Genomic DNA, 16,743 nt, shown 5'->3' with positions numbered 1-16,743 from the left:
AGAATTTCGCAAAGTTCTTACGTTGTTCCCAGGGGTCATATTAGTCTAGAACAGTTGAGAAATTCTCTCCTAAGTTAAGCGCATACATATCTTACCCAGGTCCTAGACTAATAGGCAGACTGCTGTGAAACATCCTGCTGCTACTACAGCTGAGGTACACAACATTACTGTAGATCTGTGTGGGATGAAGAAAAGGACTGTAGCGACCGCTAAAGAGACTATAATGGGATTTGCAGGACATCATATCACTGGTTTTAGACATCAGGATGCCAATAACATCACTGATGAGTAAATTGTCATGCTACAATATCCATAGCTCATCTCTGAGACACAAGGAGGCATAACATGGTAGCATCCTAGAGTTGAGCATTAGTGGATACCAGTATATGGAGGTAGGCTTGCTGAAATGGTGAAGTGTTCCTTTAATTTAATTTCATAGTTTCTCCCTTTGAACCACATCTGGTTTTGCTAAACATGAAATCCTCATGAAATGTATTCCTAACGCAACTCAATGTAATTCTAATGACAGTGTTGTAAACATAAATAAAAACAGCACACATCTGCTTTCTATTTGCACACGAGACTGTAGGATTCCCATCATCATTGTAACAACCAGCAAGGACGTGTGACGTTGTAACATCAGTTATAGAGGACCAGGTTACCAGCTACTAAGGTTGTACATTTATGGGCTTTTGAAAAATAATAATAATAATAATACTTTTGACCAGGATTCAAGATGACCCGCTAGGAGTTGACACTGGCCTGGGTGAGATGCTGAAACTGTACTGTACTTTTCTGACAGATTATAGAACAGCTCTCATGCAGCTTGGAGGTACAGTTGATAAATAAACAAGACTGAAATACAGAGGAAAGAATATGCATAATTTCAGTCAGACCATAAAAATATGCATCATTTCAGACCATGAATTGTAAAAAAAAAAAAAAAAAGATAGAAGAGACCTCTAAACCAGGCAAAAAAAAAGGCAAAGGCAAAAAAACACAACTCACTCGACATAAGAAATGTCACAGGATGGAAGGGAGGGCAGAAAAGAGATTGGAGCTCGTTAGCGTCTGTGTTAATTGATTAGTGAGCGATTACAAATTATGCATGCATGCATAAATCATGGGCCGCACGCCATGAGCAGGCATGACATACATGACAAGCACCCACCGCAAACACAGGAAGGAGGGCATGCAAGTGCAACGTGATACTGTACATTCAGATCACATGAGCCAGTCCATGAACCACAGAGCAGTGTTGCCACCTGAAGCTATGTTCACCTCTACAACTCAGTGGGTTCAGTAGCACATAGGTGTGGTGGGGGAGAATGGACACCTTCCAGCAGCTTGTGGTATTACCGAGTCTGGGAGGTGTGTGTGTGCGTGTGTGTGTACTGTATAGTACACTACAGGGCCACAGTGAAACGATTTCTAACAAACGTTGATAGAGAGTATTTTGCGTCAAAATGCATTCACATAGCCGGAGGCTTATTCAGACAGGTTGATCACAACATTATTTGTGCTGTTCCGAATAAAGAAATGCACCGTTTTAACGCAGAATAATCACATTCTGCGCGAATGAACTCTTGACATAAACAACAGTTCAAAAGTTTCAGGCAAATGAATCCCATGAGAAAAACACCATCAGCGTGAAAGGACCCATGAACTGGAGATCTCAATGAATGCTAAATATCAAGAGTTCTGGAATTCATCATTGTTTGTTTTTTGGAGCCTTGTCTCTGCCAGCTACAGTATGTGCTTCAGTTTTTAAAGCCGACAATGCCCGGGATTGTTTTACAAATACCTTGACTGCACTCGCTGCTGGAATTCCCCCCCCCCCCCCCCCCCACCCCCCCCACTTAATGGCTGGGGGTTGGGGGTGTCTGAGGCTTAGCTGCTACAGGCTGAAAGAAACTACAGCTTGGCATCTAAAATGGCGGGCTGAACCACAGGATATGATACGTGTGGCAATCTGGCGAGCCGTCGTCAAAGTGTTGTGGTGGTGGGGGGTGAATCCTGATTATTAGAGTGTGTGCGTGTGTGTGTGTGTGTGTGTGTGTGTGTGTGTGTGTGTGTGTGTGTGTGTGTGTTTGGGCCAAGGGATGGAGGGGACTGTCACTACACGAGTGGTTTTCAAACTTTTTTGACTCAGGGCATCACTGTATCAATAACCTTTTCATCCACGGCACCCCTGAATTACACTGTAAATTCTTTGAATCTTATGTCATATTACGTTAGGTAAATATGCATGTTTCCATCTGAGATACGATATGTCACAGCGAATTATCTGTTTCCATTAGAAAAGATGGAAAATAACTTTTATACTTGACGTTTAACCACGTGAACCCAAGGATCCCTATAATAGGATGAAGGTTCACCACAAATAGCCGATCTACTGCACAAGCTCACAATGAGTCACAACGTGACACGTTGTGAGCTTCTAGATCTGCTGTTTTTGGTGAAGAGAGCTGAGGTGGATGGAAAAAGAACTCATTAAGTACAGCGCAAATCAGGTCTGTTTTACTAAGCATAGAGGGTCTAAAGAGGTTAAACCGAAGTGATGTTGATGCATTCCAAATATTATCAAAGTATTCTGAGGCACCCCTGGACTGTGCATCACATCACCCTAGGGTGCCAAAGCACCCACTTTGGGAAACCCTGCACTACACAAGGGTGTAGAGCCAGGGTTCCCACACATTTTTACCAGTTCATTTCCAAAACTTTTCCAGAATATTTAACCCAATTTCCATGACTATATAACAATAATCCAGCTCAATAACAAGTCGCTTACTCCTATGCCCAAAGACAGGTAGTGTATGCCAGTGGTTCTCAAACTTTTCAGGCTGTGACCCCAGAAATAATCATATTTTAAATGGGGACCCGGCACCCTGACGAGCACTAAGAGTTGAGGAATTTTGTATAACGCGTTTCTATTGAGAAAATAGCATGTAGATCGGCTATTTTCACAATTTCTGCCTCTAATATTTGACAATTTGGCCAATGTTTAATTTGTCATTTCAGAGGTATTAACAAAATCAATAACCAAAGACAATTTTCCAGGACCTTCCAGGACCCTTGATCAATTCCAAAACTTTTCCAGCACTGGAAAAATATTTTTCTAATTTCAAAATATTTCCAGGAATTTCATGACCGTGGGAACCCTGTAGAGCTGTTGTCCAATGGACCCACCCTTTTGAGCTGATCCTGCAACTGTTCCCGCAGTGACTCGGGACAGTTGTGAAGCTGGTTCTTCAGTTCGGCGTAACCCTCCCGCAGGCTCTGCAGGGCCTGGCGTTCGGCCTCGACATTAGCGCTCTCCTAGAAACACAACACAACACAGCACAGCACACATAAAACACACACACACACACACACACACACGCACACGCACACACAAACATACATAGGATGGATGGAGGAGAGGTAGAGAGAAGCAAACGCACACGCACCACCCCCGAAAAAGAAACTTCACGCTGCTAAAAAAGAAAAGGTCACACCGTGCAGATGTTAAAGAGGTCACAACAGCAATTTCCAAGGTCAGCGGAACCCAAATAGTGACAGAGGAACTCAATCTGTATTCTAGTAGGAAGTAGGAACCATAGAATAACAACTTGAGAGTTAAAACGGTCACTTGACGGAGGTTAAACATGAGATTTTTTAACTTTAGTTGTTTTACCGTGCCTGCTTTAGATCAGCATAAACTCCTTGCCTTGTTCTTTGAGAATAAGCGATATTATTTGGTTTTGGTTTACATTGACAGAACCTTCGGTTTACGCAGGCATGACAGCATTCAAAGTCGTTCATATCCTTAAAATTAAGCCTATGGTCCTTAATACAATCAGTACACAGGTTTTAAAGAATCAATTCAAGGACATTTTAGATACATTTGTATAATCTTTTACTAGAGCATATTTTTTTCTATTTGCCCTTTGTGGGCTTACATCTGAGACAATTACAAACTCACTTGTCACAAATCACAATGTTTACTGCAGTAAAGCAGACAATGTGAAACACAGTAGCTTATCGTCACTGTTGGGTGGAAACCTTGTATGTCCAAAACCATTCCTTTTTTATTATAGTGAAAATAGCCGATCTACAAGCACACTGCTATTTTCACTACTTTTGTGCAACACTCTTGTATGAAGTAGGGCTTTAGTTTCGAAAAAACGTACAAATTTGAAACTATACAAGGTTTCCGCCCGACAGTGACGATATGTTTCTACTGTATTGTAGTGACAGTGGAGAGGCGCTACAGTACGTCCCCTGAGCGCTGCTCTGGCCGCCAGGTCAGGAAACGATCAATAACACCAAACCTCCGTAGTTTATCTCCATTAAAGCAACAATCTTTCAGGGAAAATGCAGTCCTGAACTGTCCAGCAGTTTTTTTTTTTTTTTCCATTTGAGTTTTCTGTGGTCTTTGTTTGTTTTGTTTCACTGTCCATTGACGCTAGTGCATCCTGTATTTTCAGAGATGTGTCTTCTTCTGTGCAGAGAGAGAGTTTTCTTTTGAGCTTTTAATGTTCAGATCATACACCTTTGGGTTTTCTTTTTTGAGGCGGACAATAGAATGGTTGAAAGAGAGACATTCAATGGGGGGGGGGGGGGGGGCACAGGAATAAGGGATCCCCCCCGGGCCATCTGTGGTCAGACTGGGTCTCAACCACGGTACATTGCATTTTTTGACTTCTTTGAGATTGACACAGATACATCAAGTGAAGCTTAGATCTTTGTGCTTTTTTTAAGAGAGGGGAGTGGTTACTTTCCTCTCAGACACCCGCAGGTCTGAACTTGTTCAGTGGATATCAGAAAATGTGTCATTTGGAAGGGGGAGTGGGGGAGCTGCTGGCATCACAGGATTCAGTACAATTTAGAGACACAGGAATCTAAATTGCAGAGTGGCTAGATGACTAATTGCTACACAAGAAGGTGAAAATGGGTATTGTGCCTCAAGCTGCTCTCTTTTCTTCTCTCTCTCTCTCTCTCTCTCCATCTCTCTGCTGCCGTTTAACTGTGGTTGAGGCAGGTAAGTACAGGAAGAACCCCCTGGGCTGCACAGAGCAGGCTGGAGGTTTTACCACAAAAGACTCATCAGTGTGCCTTCTTCAGCATTTATCCTCTTTTTTCCACCTACAGCACAGACAGATCGTTTTATACCAAATTAAAGCGGCGATCCTTGGCATGAACATTAAGGAGAACCTCTCTGGTTTATCTACTGTTCTGCTGTAGTCTAAGCGTCCTATAAAAAGGTATGTTGTGTGTAAATACATGTTCCGTTTGCATGACCGTGTGCCTCCTAATCTTACAAATCTTTTCATTTTACGCTGCACCGCACTACAAACAGAACAATGTCCTCGCATGTAACTCATGCTTCTGAGTGACAGATTCTGTGCAGGACAGATCCATATCTCATACCAAACACAAATAACCACTTGAACCCCATATTCTTCATTGACCAGGGGTCCCCCTTGGCTACCCTTGAACCCTTCCTTTTCCCCCCTCTAAACCAAATCTCTTCGCTGAAAATAGCTGATCTACAAGCTCACCACACGTTGCGACGTGTTGTTAGCTTGTACAGTTGATAGGCTATTTTTGTGCGGATTGAATGTTCGCCTATTATGACATGCCCCAGAATAGGGGACGTTAGGGTTCAAGTTATCGCCAAAATAAATAAAAGTCTGGGTTTCCGAGGCTAGGGTTCAAGTGATTAAGGCTAGAAACTGGTTGTGAATGTTGAAGACACAGAAAACCAGCGATGGGAGTGTTAATATTTGTTGGTTAGTGCAGTAGAGACGAGCCCAGCGGGAGCAGGAGCGACAGAGGAAAAACAACCCTGAGAGAATGCACTCGCTTTCTTTGATCCTTGAAAGAAAGGTGATTCAAAGTATCAGAACTGGAAGGGGGAAAATTCGGTCACCAGTAGAATGTGATACGAGACACAACCCACCAAGATGTAAAGGAATGTTGGTTTGGAAAAGAAGAGGCAAACACATGAACTAAATCAGGAGACAAGAGGCACTAGTGACCAAATAGACAATATATGTGAGAGTTCAGTGTAAGTGAACGTGTGTGTGAGAGAGAGAGAGAGAGAGAGAGAGAGAGAGAGAGAGAGAGAGAGAGAGAGAGAGAGAGAGAGAGAGAGAGAGAGAGAGAGCGAGACACACACAGGGTTTCTCTAAGCCTGGCATGGCCAGACAAATATCACTGCATACTGTAGATATTAGTCTGGAATCTCTGTCTGGCACCTGCTTTTTACAAGGTCCAAATTTAAGAAAATGCCTCTGGTGGTAAACCCGCCCCACTTATGCATACTGGGCCATGATTGGTCCCTCACTACTTCAGAGGGAGTGAAACCCAATCACAACTGAGCGGTGCCAGACCAAATCTGCAGAGTGCATTTTTTCCTTCTTTTTTTTTTTTTTTTTTGCATTGGCAGATTCGTCAGCTTTCCAGGCTAGGTGTGTGTGTGTGTGTGTGTGTGTGTGTGTGTGTGTGTGTGTGTGTGTGTGTGTGTGTGTGTGTGTGTGTGTGTGTGTGTGTGTGTGTGTACAGGATGTATGTATAATGCATGACAGGATAACATCTCTCTACCTTGTCCTTCTCTCTCTGGATGGCGTTCTCCAGCTCGTCCAGCTTGCGCTGCAGCTGAACAATGATGCCGGCCTCGGCCTGGATCTGGTCCAGCTCCGCCTGTCTCTCGCCTTGCAGCAGGGCGCGCTCCATCTCCGCCTGCAGGACGGGAGGGCAACGACACATCAAACACTGACACTTTGATCTGAGCTCGCAGCCTCGCACAAATAATGTGCATCATACTGAGGAGGCCGATTCTACAAATGCCTTCTAAATCCTAATAGTTTTCTGGAGGAAAAAAAACGTATGTGTCAGTGATGCTCAAGGTTTTTCATGTCAAGGTCAAGGACACCCAAAATGATATGAATTCTCAAAATATCTTTTGTTGCAGGGACCTCCAGAGGCAAAAATGTTTGCATTAAAAAAAAAAGATCTGCAAGATCGCAGCACGTCACGAAAGTGCCGCGCTACAAGCTTGTAGATCTGCCATCTTTGAATAGCCAAAGTATAAAATGATGGTTAAAGTGGTAAGATCTAAAGTGACACAGATGCTTTCCCTGTCTTAGTGGGTTAATACTCAGGACTGTGCTTCCCACATTGTCCCCAAAGGGAACATGAGTTCACATTCAATATCAGAAGCACAAAAACACATCCTAGCTGTAAACCTGAGTGAGCAGAGGGATTCTTCATGATGTATAATCCATCACGCAACATTAATCATAATGAGTAATTAAATAACCAATAAAAAAGTAATTAAAATGTCATGTGTCCCGGTGGATGAGCAGAGCATTTGTCAACCATTGTTCATGTTGTTGATTAAGACTGAAAGACTAAGATTTTGATGCCGACTAAAACTAAATAAAATTTCAGATGACTAAAATATGACTAAATGTTGTGGATTAAATCAGAATTTGCTTATCAAAATTAACACTGGTGTCAACCACATTATGTCAAGGTCCCCGGTTCAATTCCTGATCTGCAGATCCGTAAACGCCTTCCTGCTTTCTTCCTTCAGCTTCCCGTCTCTCTCCCATCTCTGAACAATCTCCTGAGGATTCATCTAAAAGTGTAGGTTTCATTATGCCATCTACAGCCGGCTGAGACTCTACCTCCTGTTTGGACTCCTGGAGCTGCTGGTCCAGTTCTGTCAGGCGGTTCTTGAGTTCGTCAACGCGGCTCAAAACCCTGACCCGCTCATCCTCCAAGATGTTGAGCTCAACGGCAGAAACGCCGGACGGACTGGACGGGTCCTCATGCTGCAGAGAGAGAGAGAGAGAAAAGAGAGAGAGGAAAAGAGAAGGAGAGAGATTAGAATAGAGGGAGAGATATCGTGACATATTGAGACCGAGAAGAATAAGAGAAAGTCTGAGAAACATCAGAGTAAAAATTATGACATTTTACATGACGATTATTTGTCACTCAAACAATTGCGATTAACGATTTAATTGTGTTTTTGTAGTTGACAATTACATTTCAGCTTTTAAATTGCACATGGTAGATATGACACATAATTACTGACATATTTGACAACTTTATACTTAAAAAAGAACATTGATAGTGGAAATAGCCGATCTACAAGCTCACAACGTGTCGCGATGCAACGCGTTGTGAGCTTGTAGATCTGCTATTTCCACAATTTTTGACCTTTTATTTAAATATATGAACATTTTTCAACATGGACACGATTATGACGATTATGAAAAATAATCACGATTATGTCCAAAAATCACGATTAGACGATTATGTAATAATTGTGACAGCCCTACATCAGAGAGATAGAGTTCACACAGAAAGCACGAGGAATATGATGATAGAATATTCACAAAATAAATAATACTCAAACAGAGTCAGGAGACACAGAATGCAGTTGATGGTATTTTGATGACCTTAAAGTGAAGGTCACTTGGCATTGGCAGCTTTCAGGGATTTGATTCTAGCTGGACTCGAACTGTCAAGTTAACCCTCCGATCAACAGCACCCGCGTGACTAAAAGCTTCATGAAACTTCGCGGCAGTGACAGCATTTTATCCATCAAGTGTGAGTTCACGCTAAGGGTTGGTTACATCACGCAATATCAACCCTGCTGCAAATGCAGAAAAACTATATGAAGATTCTATGTGTTGAGTGAAAAGTCAGCTACAGTACTACTAGAGATGTACGATGAACTGCACTCCGTGCCCCGGGACTCTCACAATGTTCAGCGTGACAGATGTAGAACCTGTGTGAACTCACAGTCACAATATTCAGTGTGGCAGACGTAGAAACTGTCAGAGCCCACAGAACAGACTCATACAGTGCATGCACACATTTATCCAAGTGAACCGACAGTCCATGCTGCAGTAACTCTTACGCATCTTAACCACCACGAAACGGACGATCTATAAACTCACAATGCAAGTTGTGAACTTGTAGATTGGCCATTTTAGCAAATTTTAATTCTCTTTGACAATACAATTACCTGACCAAAATAGGCACGCCCGGATCAAAGTGGTTACTGATTGAATAATAACAATATTATATTATAAGAAAGATCATGTAGTCTGGAAACAGGGTCCAGTTAAGATTCCAAAAAAATCAATGAAAATGATGTTGAAGAAAGTGCAAAGCTTTACTTGAAATGAATGCTTCTTTGTTCACAGGCTCTGTGCATAAGGAACTGTAGTCCCGGGTTTCCCTAAAGTGGCATACACATTTCTGGTGCAATTTTCTATACTGCAGCTTCGCTCAAATAATCTGCTCTTCCAGAACAGGAAAATGTGTACCAGAACTGGAAATGGTTATCGGGAAACCCAGGACAACAGTTATGCATAGTGCCAATTAAATTCTTTGTTGCTTGATTTAGGCTGGTACAGTGGCTGGTACATGCTGGTACATGCTGGCGTCCATGCAGGGGTGAAGGTGCATGCATTGCATGCATGCAGGCATGCAGTCATGCAGGCAGGCAGGCAGGCATGCAGGCAAGGGAACAGCGAGCTAGTCTCTGACCTGTTTGTCTCCATTGTGCAGTGCTGGAGGAGTGGACCTCACCTCCTGATGCGTGCTCTCCGTGCTGCTGCACTCCTCCTTCAGGTTCTCCTCGTCGCTCTCCCTCTGGCGCTGGGCGGCGGCGTGGCGCAGGGCGGGAGACGGCGTCCTCTCCCCCAGCAGGTTCTCCACCGAGGGCCTCCGCCCCCCCAGCAGGTTCTCCACCGAGGGCCTCCGCCCCCCCAGCAGGTTCTCCACCGAGGGCCTCCGCCTGCAGCCGTCGGCCAGCGACCCCCCGGGGAACGCCGCCCTGGACTGGACCGCCATCTCCAGGCCTCCAGGGCCGTCGCCTCGGTTGTACTCCGCACAAAGGTTCAGGATGGTCTCCAGGCGCTGTCTCTCCTGATGAACAAGAGAGAAACGCACAAACACAGTTTAATGTCAAACTCTATATGACAGTGGTTTTCAACCTTTTTCATATCAAGGTACATTATGTATTGGGCATTTGAGCCACACACCAACATTTGATGATTTGCCACTCAGACCCGAAACTTAAGAATATTGTATTGATGTGATACCATAGCAGAGATAACAGGCAAAATAACAACTCTTATACATTCTCTAATGATGTAGACTTCTTGTAAATTAAGTAATGCAGATGTTTTAACAATAATTTAACACTTGAGAGCATAAGATGAAACAAAGTGGATCCGTGAGGCCGGGTCCATTTGGTTTCATTTTACACTCTCAATAGTTATACATAGCATGTGGCGTGGGTGTAAGCATCCGTCTCAGTGTGCTGAATTTTTGTTTGGTACGAAGCAGGCTCACAGAGCGTAGCCTGTTTGATAAGAACCTGTCCCTCCTTTTTGCCTCCCTGATGTGAGGGGGAGAGGAGAGACACTTTAAAACTCTCTGTTTCTCTGTACTTTTCTACGTGTTGCTCTCATCTCAGCTTGTGCTGACATCAAATCAGCATCAGTGCACGTATAATAAAAACTCCCAAGACAGTTCTAGCTCATTGTTTCTTTCTCAGTATGGTTCTATTGTTCATAAGAATTAGCCACATCATAGCTGATCTACAAGCTGTCTTTTTTAAGAAAGAAAAAACAAACAAAAAATTACATTTCCCCCCTCCAAGATCGATTATTTTATTCAAGTTGATTGGTTTGATTAACTGTTGCACCCCTACCACCCCTATCTCCACCAGGATGACTGCTGTCAGCTGTCTTAATACTTGAGAGTAGTTTAGCTCATGAAGCGATATGAGGCTGTTCAACTACATTGATGGTTTCTCTGGATCAGTGGTTTCAAGACCCAAAAGAGAAATTAGACATTTGCCCGCGACCCAAACCAGTGAAAATAGCAGATCTACGAGCTCACAACATGGAGCAAAGCTTTTCTCCTTCTTCTTTTTTAATGGAAGTTATTAGAAAGTTGTTGTTCTTTGTTGAAACCTTTTAAAAAAAATCAAATAATGCATATATAATTTTTACATGTAGGAAATGGGAAAGAATATGTGATTAGAAGAAAGACAGAAGGACATCAGATTGGATCGTGCACCGTCTAATTTCCTGTTTGGGTGCGCGTGCACCGGGCACCGATCTGGAGGCAGCCGCTCAGAGAAAGGACAGAATTCAGGCCCCAGGCTAACGAGCTGGAACACAAGCTTCCATCGTGCCATCTCTGTCACGGTTCAATTCAACTGACCCACTATGACTCAGCAAAACTCTGCCACACCCATCAAATCCAGATGAGACCCAAATGCATCAAGCGACTACACCCAGGGGAGTAGGCCCAGAGGATCATCAAAGACCCTAGTCACCCTAGCAATGAACTGCTGACCCTGCTACAGTCTAGGTTAGGGCTGTTAAAAACTGTCCTCTCCACAGGCATTTTGTGCCCGCGAAGAGGTCCTAGTGATGTAATGGTTCGTTTGTGAGTGATTCATTCAAAAGATCTAGTTCACTTCCTTAAACTGTTACGTTCACGCTTTCGTTCATAACTCCCTGTCCCCTCCCCCTAATAGCCCCCAACACACAGGGCGGAAGGGTGGGCTTTACGGGCAACATAATAAAAACACAAAGCAAAAAGCAAAAAGTGTGACGAATTTGAAGAAGGTGCGAACAATCAACAGTCCATCTTCGACAAAACTCGGATTACTCATAACGACGCTGCAAAGGCCAGTCATGTCATTGCCCAAGAAATTGCTGCCGTATTCAGAGGGGGGATTTGTCAGAAAATGCTTTGTTACCATTTACCTAGACTCTAGGTCAGGGGTCTTCAACGTTTTCAGGCCAGGGACCCCTTAGTTGAGAGAGAGATGAAGCAGGGACCCCCACAACCTGTTCATAGATTCCATATAGTTTCATTGTTTGACAACACAATCATCAGTGTTTTTTGGATTTATGTCAATTTGAGTTTTCAGATATTTAACCACTTGAACCGTCAATACTTAATAAAGTTGACCTTTCACTCTGTACTTGGTCTGCTCTTTTTCCCCAATACACCAAAGCTCTTTGCCGAAAATAGCAGATCTACAAGCTCACAACGCCTCGCAGCGCAGGGGCTGACATTTCTAAAAGGGCCTTTTGGTGAAAACATCGAAAATAGCAGACCACAAAGCTCACAACGCGTCGCAGTGAGCTCGGAGGTCGGCTATTTTCGTTGCTTAATACCACACCAAACTAAGCATAATAAAGTGAATACTGGAGATGTGGTACAGTGTAACGGCATGAATTGCTACACAGAGAGGGCAATTCTTTCTACATAAGATGCTGCCTTCAAGTTCAGGAGAGTTTGGACAAGGCGAATCAACTGAATGCTGCCTTCAGGTATGGCAAGGAAAGAGGGCATTTGTATTTAGTTTTCACCATGGTAAAAACTGCATTCATGGTCTGGAGAGGGCACTTTTTACAGACGGATAAAGGGGCAGGGGCTCAAGCCCCTTTTGATGTCTATGTGTGCTGATAGGTTGCCCAGCTGTGTCCTGGATGTCAGCCCACCTACTAGGAAGGTTCCAGTAAGCTGGGACCGCATGTGAACTCTGACCTCTTGATTGTCAGCTGCCTGCCACGGACCTCCCACCCCACTTCTCACCTGCAGACTGCAAGTTCTTCACAGACAATAATCCCAGAAAAATGAAATGGGGGGGAAAAAATGATAAAATGTGTGCAATTGAGGTTCTGCGTGTTGGGGTTGGCACGTCCGAATTCTTTCTATTACTCATGCCATCCTCTCCGAGTTGGAAACCAGGGAGCTATGTGGTATTTTTGTCACACATAACATCACATCAGGGGTCCGTTCTAAGGCATTCCCCCATTGGTGCATAGCAACCACCCGACTGAACAAGTCAATTTTCAACTACACACAACCTCCAGTGCGCCGGTTTTAAACCACTTTCACACCTGAATTGACTATGAAGAAGAAGGGGAGAATTAAAAAAAAAGCTGGATGCTTTGACATGGAGGCAAAGAACATCTTCCGTCATGCTTTTGGATCCCGACCCACTGCCATAAAGGGATAAAGTCCCTCCTCGTAGAGATACAAGCTCGTCTTTCCCATAGTCTTCTGGGTTAGTGTCTGCATGATAAGAAGCTTGTAGCAACCCCTCCATTAGCTCGGAGCTGTAATCAGGGAGCTCTGTTTTTAACAGAGTGGGTGGGAGGACAAGAGCCCCAAGCTGTAGCACGGTGCAGTATCCTCAACCAGAACACAATGAATAATGAATGCTACTGTAGCTGCACGCATGCTACCTGAATAGACGCACGCACACACGCACGCACGCACGCACGCACGCACCCACACACCCCTTTAAGATCAGACCAATCTGAACTCTGACACTCTGATCTGACTTTGGACAAGAAAGGAAAACTAAGAGTAGATATATAATGAAGATCTGTCTCCAATACCAGACGATGTTCATGAAAACGTGTCTGTTAGCTGAGGAGCAGGAAGCCAGACAGATTTCATACCATGAAATGGGGAGGGGGGCTTCTCCGCGTAAATCAACTTGACACACTGTCAAATTAGAAGCCAGACAACCTGCAAATTACGCACAAATCACGCTGGTGCTCTCCCGACTGCCTACCACATCTGTTGTGAACTTTTTTTTTCTCCCCCCCCCCTTCTGTTTCCCCATGTGGGGTTTTTAGAAAGCGGAGGTGTGTTGAGGGCAATTCGCTGCTACTACAACCACTTCCCGAGGTCAGAAATGTCAGTTTATGAGCCTTGAGCCTTTCTGTAGATGTCGTTAGCACAATCCCCCTGGGCCGAAACAAGAGGCTGGGAAGGAGCAGGGAGGGGCAGTAGGTCCAGAACTGTTTAGCAGACATCACCTCAGTGGTGGCATGATTAGAAGCACCAAACACACTTTTGGATCTCCGTGTGTGAATGGAGAATCCACAGTCCGCTTGGTTTTAGTTTTTATATTTTTAAGATTTTTGGGGGGGCTTGTATGACTTTATTGATAGGACAGTAGACTGACAGGAAATGGGGAGAGAGATGGGGAGTGACACCTAGCGAAGGTCGTCGGGATCTGGATTCGAACCCGGGACATGCTGTCAGGCATCAGAGCTGTCATGTGGTATGCACCTGGACCGCTAGGCCAGCGGGCGCCCCAATCCCATTGTTTTTGACCTGCTGTCTGACTGCGGGGTAGCTGATTGAATGACTGGCGAGTTGACTGACAGACAACATTTTTAAGCATTTTATAACGGACACCGTTTTACGATATGGTCTTAATCATATCATCAAAGCTAAAACTAAAAATGTGTGCAATCCTAAAGAACAAAAGAAAGTAACAAGGTAAGGTTTACTCACTCGCATGGTGGCGATGTTAGAATAGACTGGGATAAAAACACATGCACGCTAGCACAGACACCCTCATTGGCAGGACGCAGGCTGGGCTTAAAGACAGTTGAACAAATACAGGCCTTCTACAGCGGTCACGCCTCTATAGGGCACCCTATTTGGCATCATGCACAGGGTCACAATCAACTTTCGGAATTCAAAAATATATAGAAAATATCGTATTTTCGATATTCGTCAAATCGAACAATGACGACACATTATGGGGCTTAAATGGTGGGAAGTATTGGAGATGTGGGGGAGATCACAATCAAATGTAGGGCGATATTATAAATATTTATAATAACTGAGGATCTGTCCTCTCCCCTTAGTAGAAAGCCTGTCTAGCTTCTGTGTCTGACTTTGTACTGTACTGTACTGTACTGTATTGTCAGTAAACATGAGGATATGGATAGAGAGAATAATATCCAAGCTACCAGGCACTTTTTTGTTTGTACTGTTCAAAGTACTTTGACGAAGTACTTTCTTGCATAATAAATTGGTAAAGAAACAAAAAAATTAAAAATAAAATAAAGAAATAAAATAAAGAAATCTACAATTAGAACTGGGGGAAAAAATAGGGCACAACCTCTCCTCTCCTCTCTACAATGCATCCTGAGGCTATCCATTCTACCGTTTCTCATCACATCTCTGTGTGTTGTGGACGTGTTTAGTACTGACTCCTTTCAGATCTGGGGTGTACGGACACCCCAAGTGTCATCTCCAGGATGAATACAGTAAAGTCTTACTTCAATGTGTGTCAACCACAGTTCCAGTACTTATCTCACTGCCTGTAGGACATCGGAAAGTTTCGGTCACAAGGCTCAAACCACAGAGAAGAACATCACACAATACACAAACACACACACCAACTCATGAGCTCTGTCTAATCTCTGACAAATTGTTAATTTTTCATATGAAAATCACCAGTTCATCGTCAATCAAAAACGAATAAATCCAGTACTTGAGCAAATGAGAAGATTCACTGCATGCATGCATGCATTCAAATTAATGAATACTTCATTAGGTCCCTTGTCCTTACTTGCCTTTCTCTGTGTCAGTACAGTACTCTCTAACAGTTAACAGTTAACCAAAAAGTATTTAACAAAAAAACAGTATAATCGCCACCAAAGTGTAAATCCAATACGTGTGTGCGTGTGTGTGCGCGCGTGTGGGGGTACTGGTACTGTTACCTCTCTGTGAGAGAGGCATTCCGCTGCCTGCTTAGTTCCAAGCATTCCCTAAGCTCTAGTGTGGTGCCTGGCCGTCTTGGAGGCCAAACCTGAATTCACACATTCTACTCCCCCCGGCCCCCTTTCCGTTGGCTTACTCTCAAAAAACTCACACAAAGTCTTTTTTGTTACGACCTTAACAGCTGAGTTTTGCTGCAAAATGGTAACCCAGTTGAAAAGGACTGATATGTACTGTACTCGTATAAAATACTGGCGGACATGACAGTGGCCAATGGCAGCCTTGGAGAACGAAAGGAATTCACCAGGTGAATGATGGATGCTCTCATCCCGAGTGACTTACAGCAGTGGTTCCCAAACTTTTTCATGTCAAGGACCCCCACACTGACACTTAAGATTTTTACGGCTCTAGCAGTGATTCCCAATCATTTTAATTTCAAGGACCCCCAGTTTGACATGCATTAGGCTACAGACCCCCATTTAATGGTATTTCTAGCTCTGAGACCCCAATTTATATTGTAAAATCAATGTTAATTTAAGAGTGTAGAAATGGAACCAAATTGACCCGTTTCACTCTCTGCGTTACATACCCATAAGGGTCCATTTGGTTCCTAACTATCATTTATCTGGGGACCCCCTGGAACTCCCTCAAGGACGGACCCCTGGGGGTCCCCGGACCCCACTTTGAGAACCAATGATTTACAGAACAACGAGCTCAGATTAGCAGCATTACAACCGACCCATAACCCTACAAAGATTATGACGATCAGGAGAACTGACAGGGGTAGACCTAGGAGGACAATGCTCTTTTAGTTTTTTCTTTGTTATTTACGCTCGTTGCAGATAGTTCTCTAGTGACTTTTTTTTGTGCAGTTTCTCCCTCCTTCCTTCCTTCCTTCCTTACTTAACATCCTCATTTCCAGCCTCCCGGCAATCAGGATTTCTCCCTTGTTCCTCTTCTTTTTCCCCGGCAGTCAGTGCGTCTCCCCTTCTCCGTCGTCCCCCAATTTTCTCTGCTTTATCCTATTCTTTCCTTAGAGAGGGTGGGTGGGGGTGAGGGGGGCATCTGTGTATCTTTAATTGGTGGGGGGCAACTTGTAATCTTACAGCGCGTCACAGACGGGAACAGAACCTTGGTAAGTACACCTCCAGAGCTGGATTCAATAGAGTTCAA

The 16,743-nt window shown here is 43.9% G+C and overlaps 1 protein-coding gene across 11 annotated transcripts in view; it reads right to left on the bottom strand.

Annotated features, from left to right (window-relative positions):
- Positions 1–16,743, bottom strand: part of phldb1b (pleckstrin homology-like domain, family B, member 1b) — a 60,329-nt gene that overhangs the window by 27,222 nt on the left and 16,364 nt on the right. For 9 of the 11 annotated variants that reach the window (XM_080730959.1, XM_080730965.1, XM_080730966.1 and 6 more), the window contains 4 exons: positions 9,553–9,933; positions 7,677–7,823; positions 6,589–6,726; positions 3,190–3,318 (listed from right to left, as the gene is read on the bottom strand). In XM_080730959.1, the coding sequence (XP_080587085.1) occupies positions 3,190–3,318; positions 6,589–6,726; positions 7,677–7,823; positions 9,553–9,933 (795 nt within the window). The remainder of the gene's footprint in view (positions 1–3,189; positions 3,319–6,588; positions 6,727–7,676; positions 7,824–9,552; positions 9,934–16,743) is intronic. The other 2 variants (XM_080730962.1, XM_080730964.1) reach the window with 2 other exon arrangements.

This window comes from Nannobrachium achirus (genome assembly GCF_963921795.1).
Source record: "Nannobrachium achirus genome assembly, chromosome: 8".
In the NCBI taxonomy this organism is placed as follows: Eukaryota; Metazoa; Chordata; class Actinopteri; order Myctophiformes; family Myctophidae; genus Nannobrachium; species Nannobrachium achirus.
This window is presented reverse-complemented; position numbering and strand designations above follow the sequence as displayed.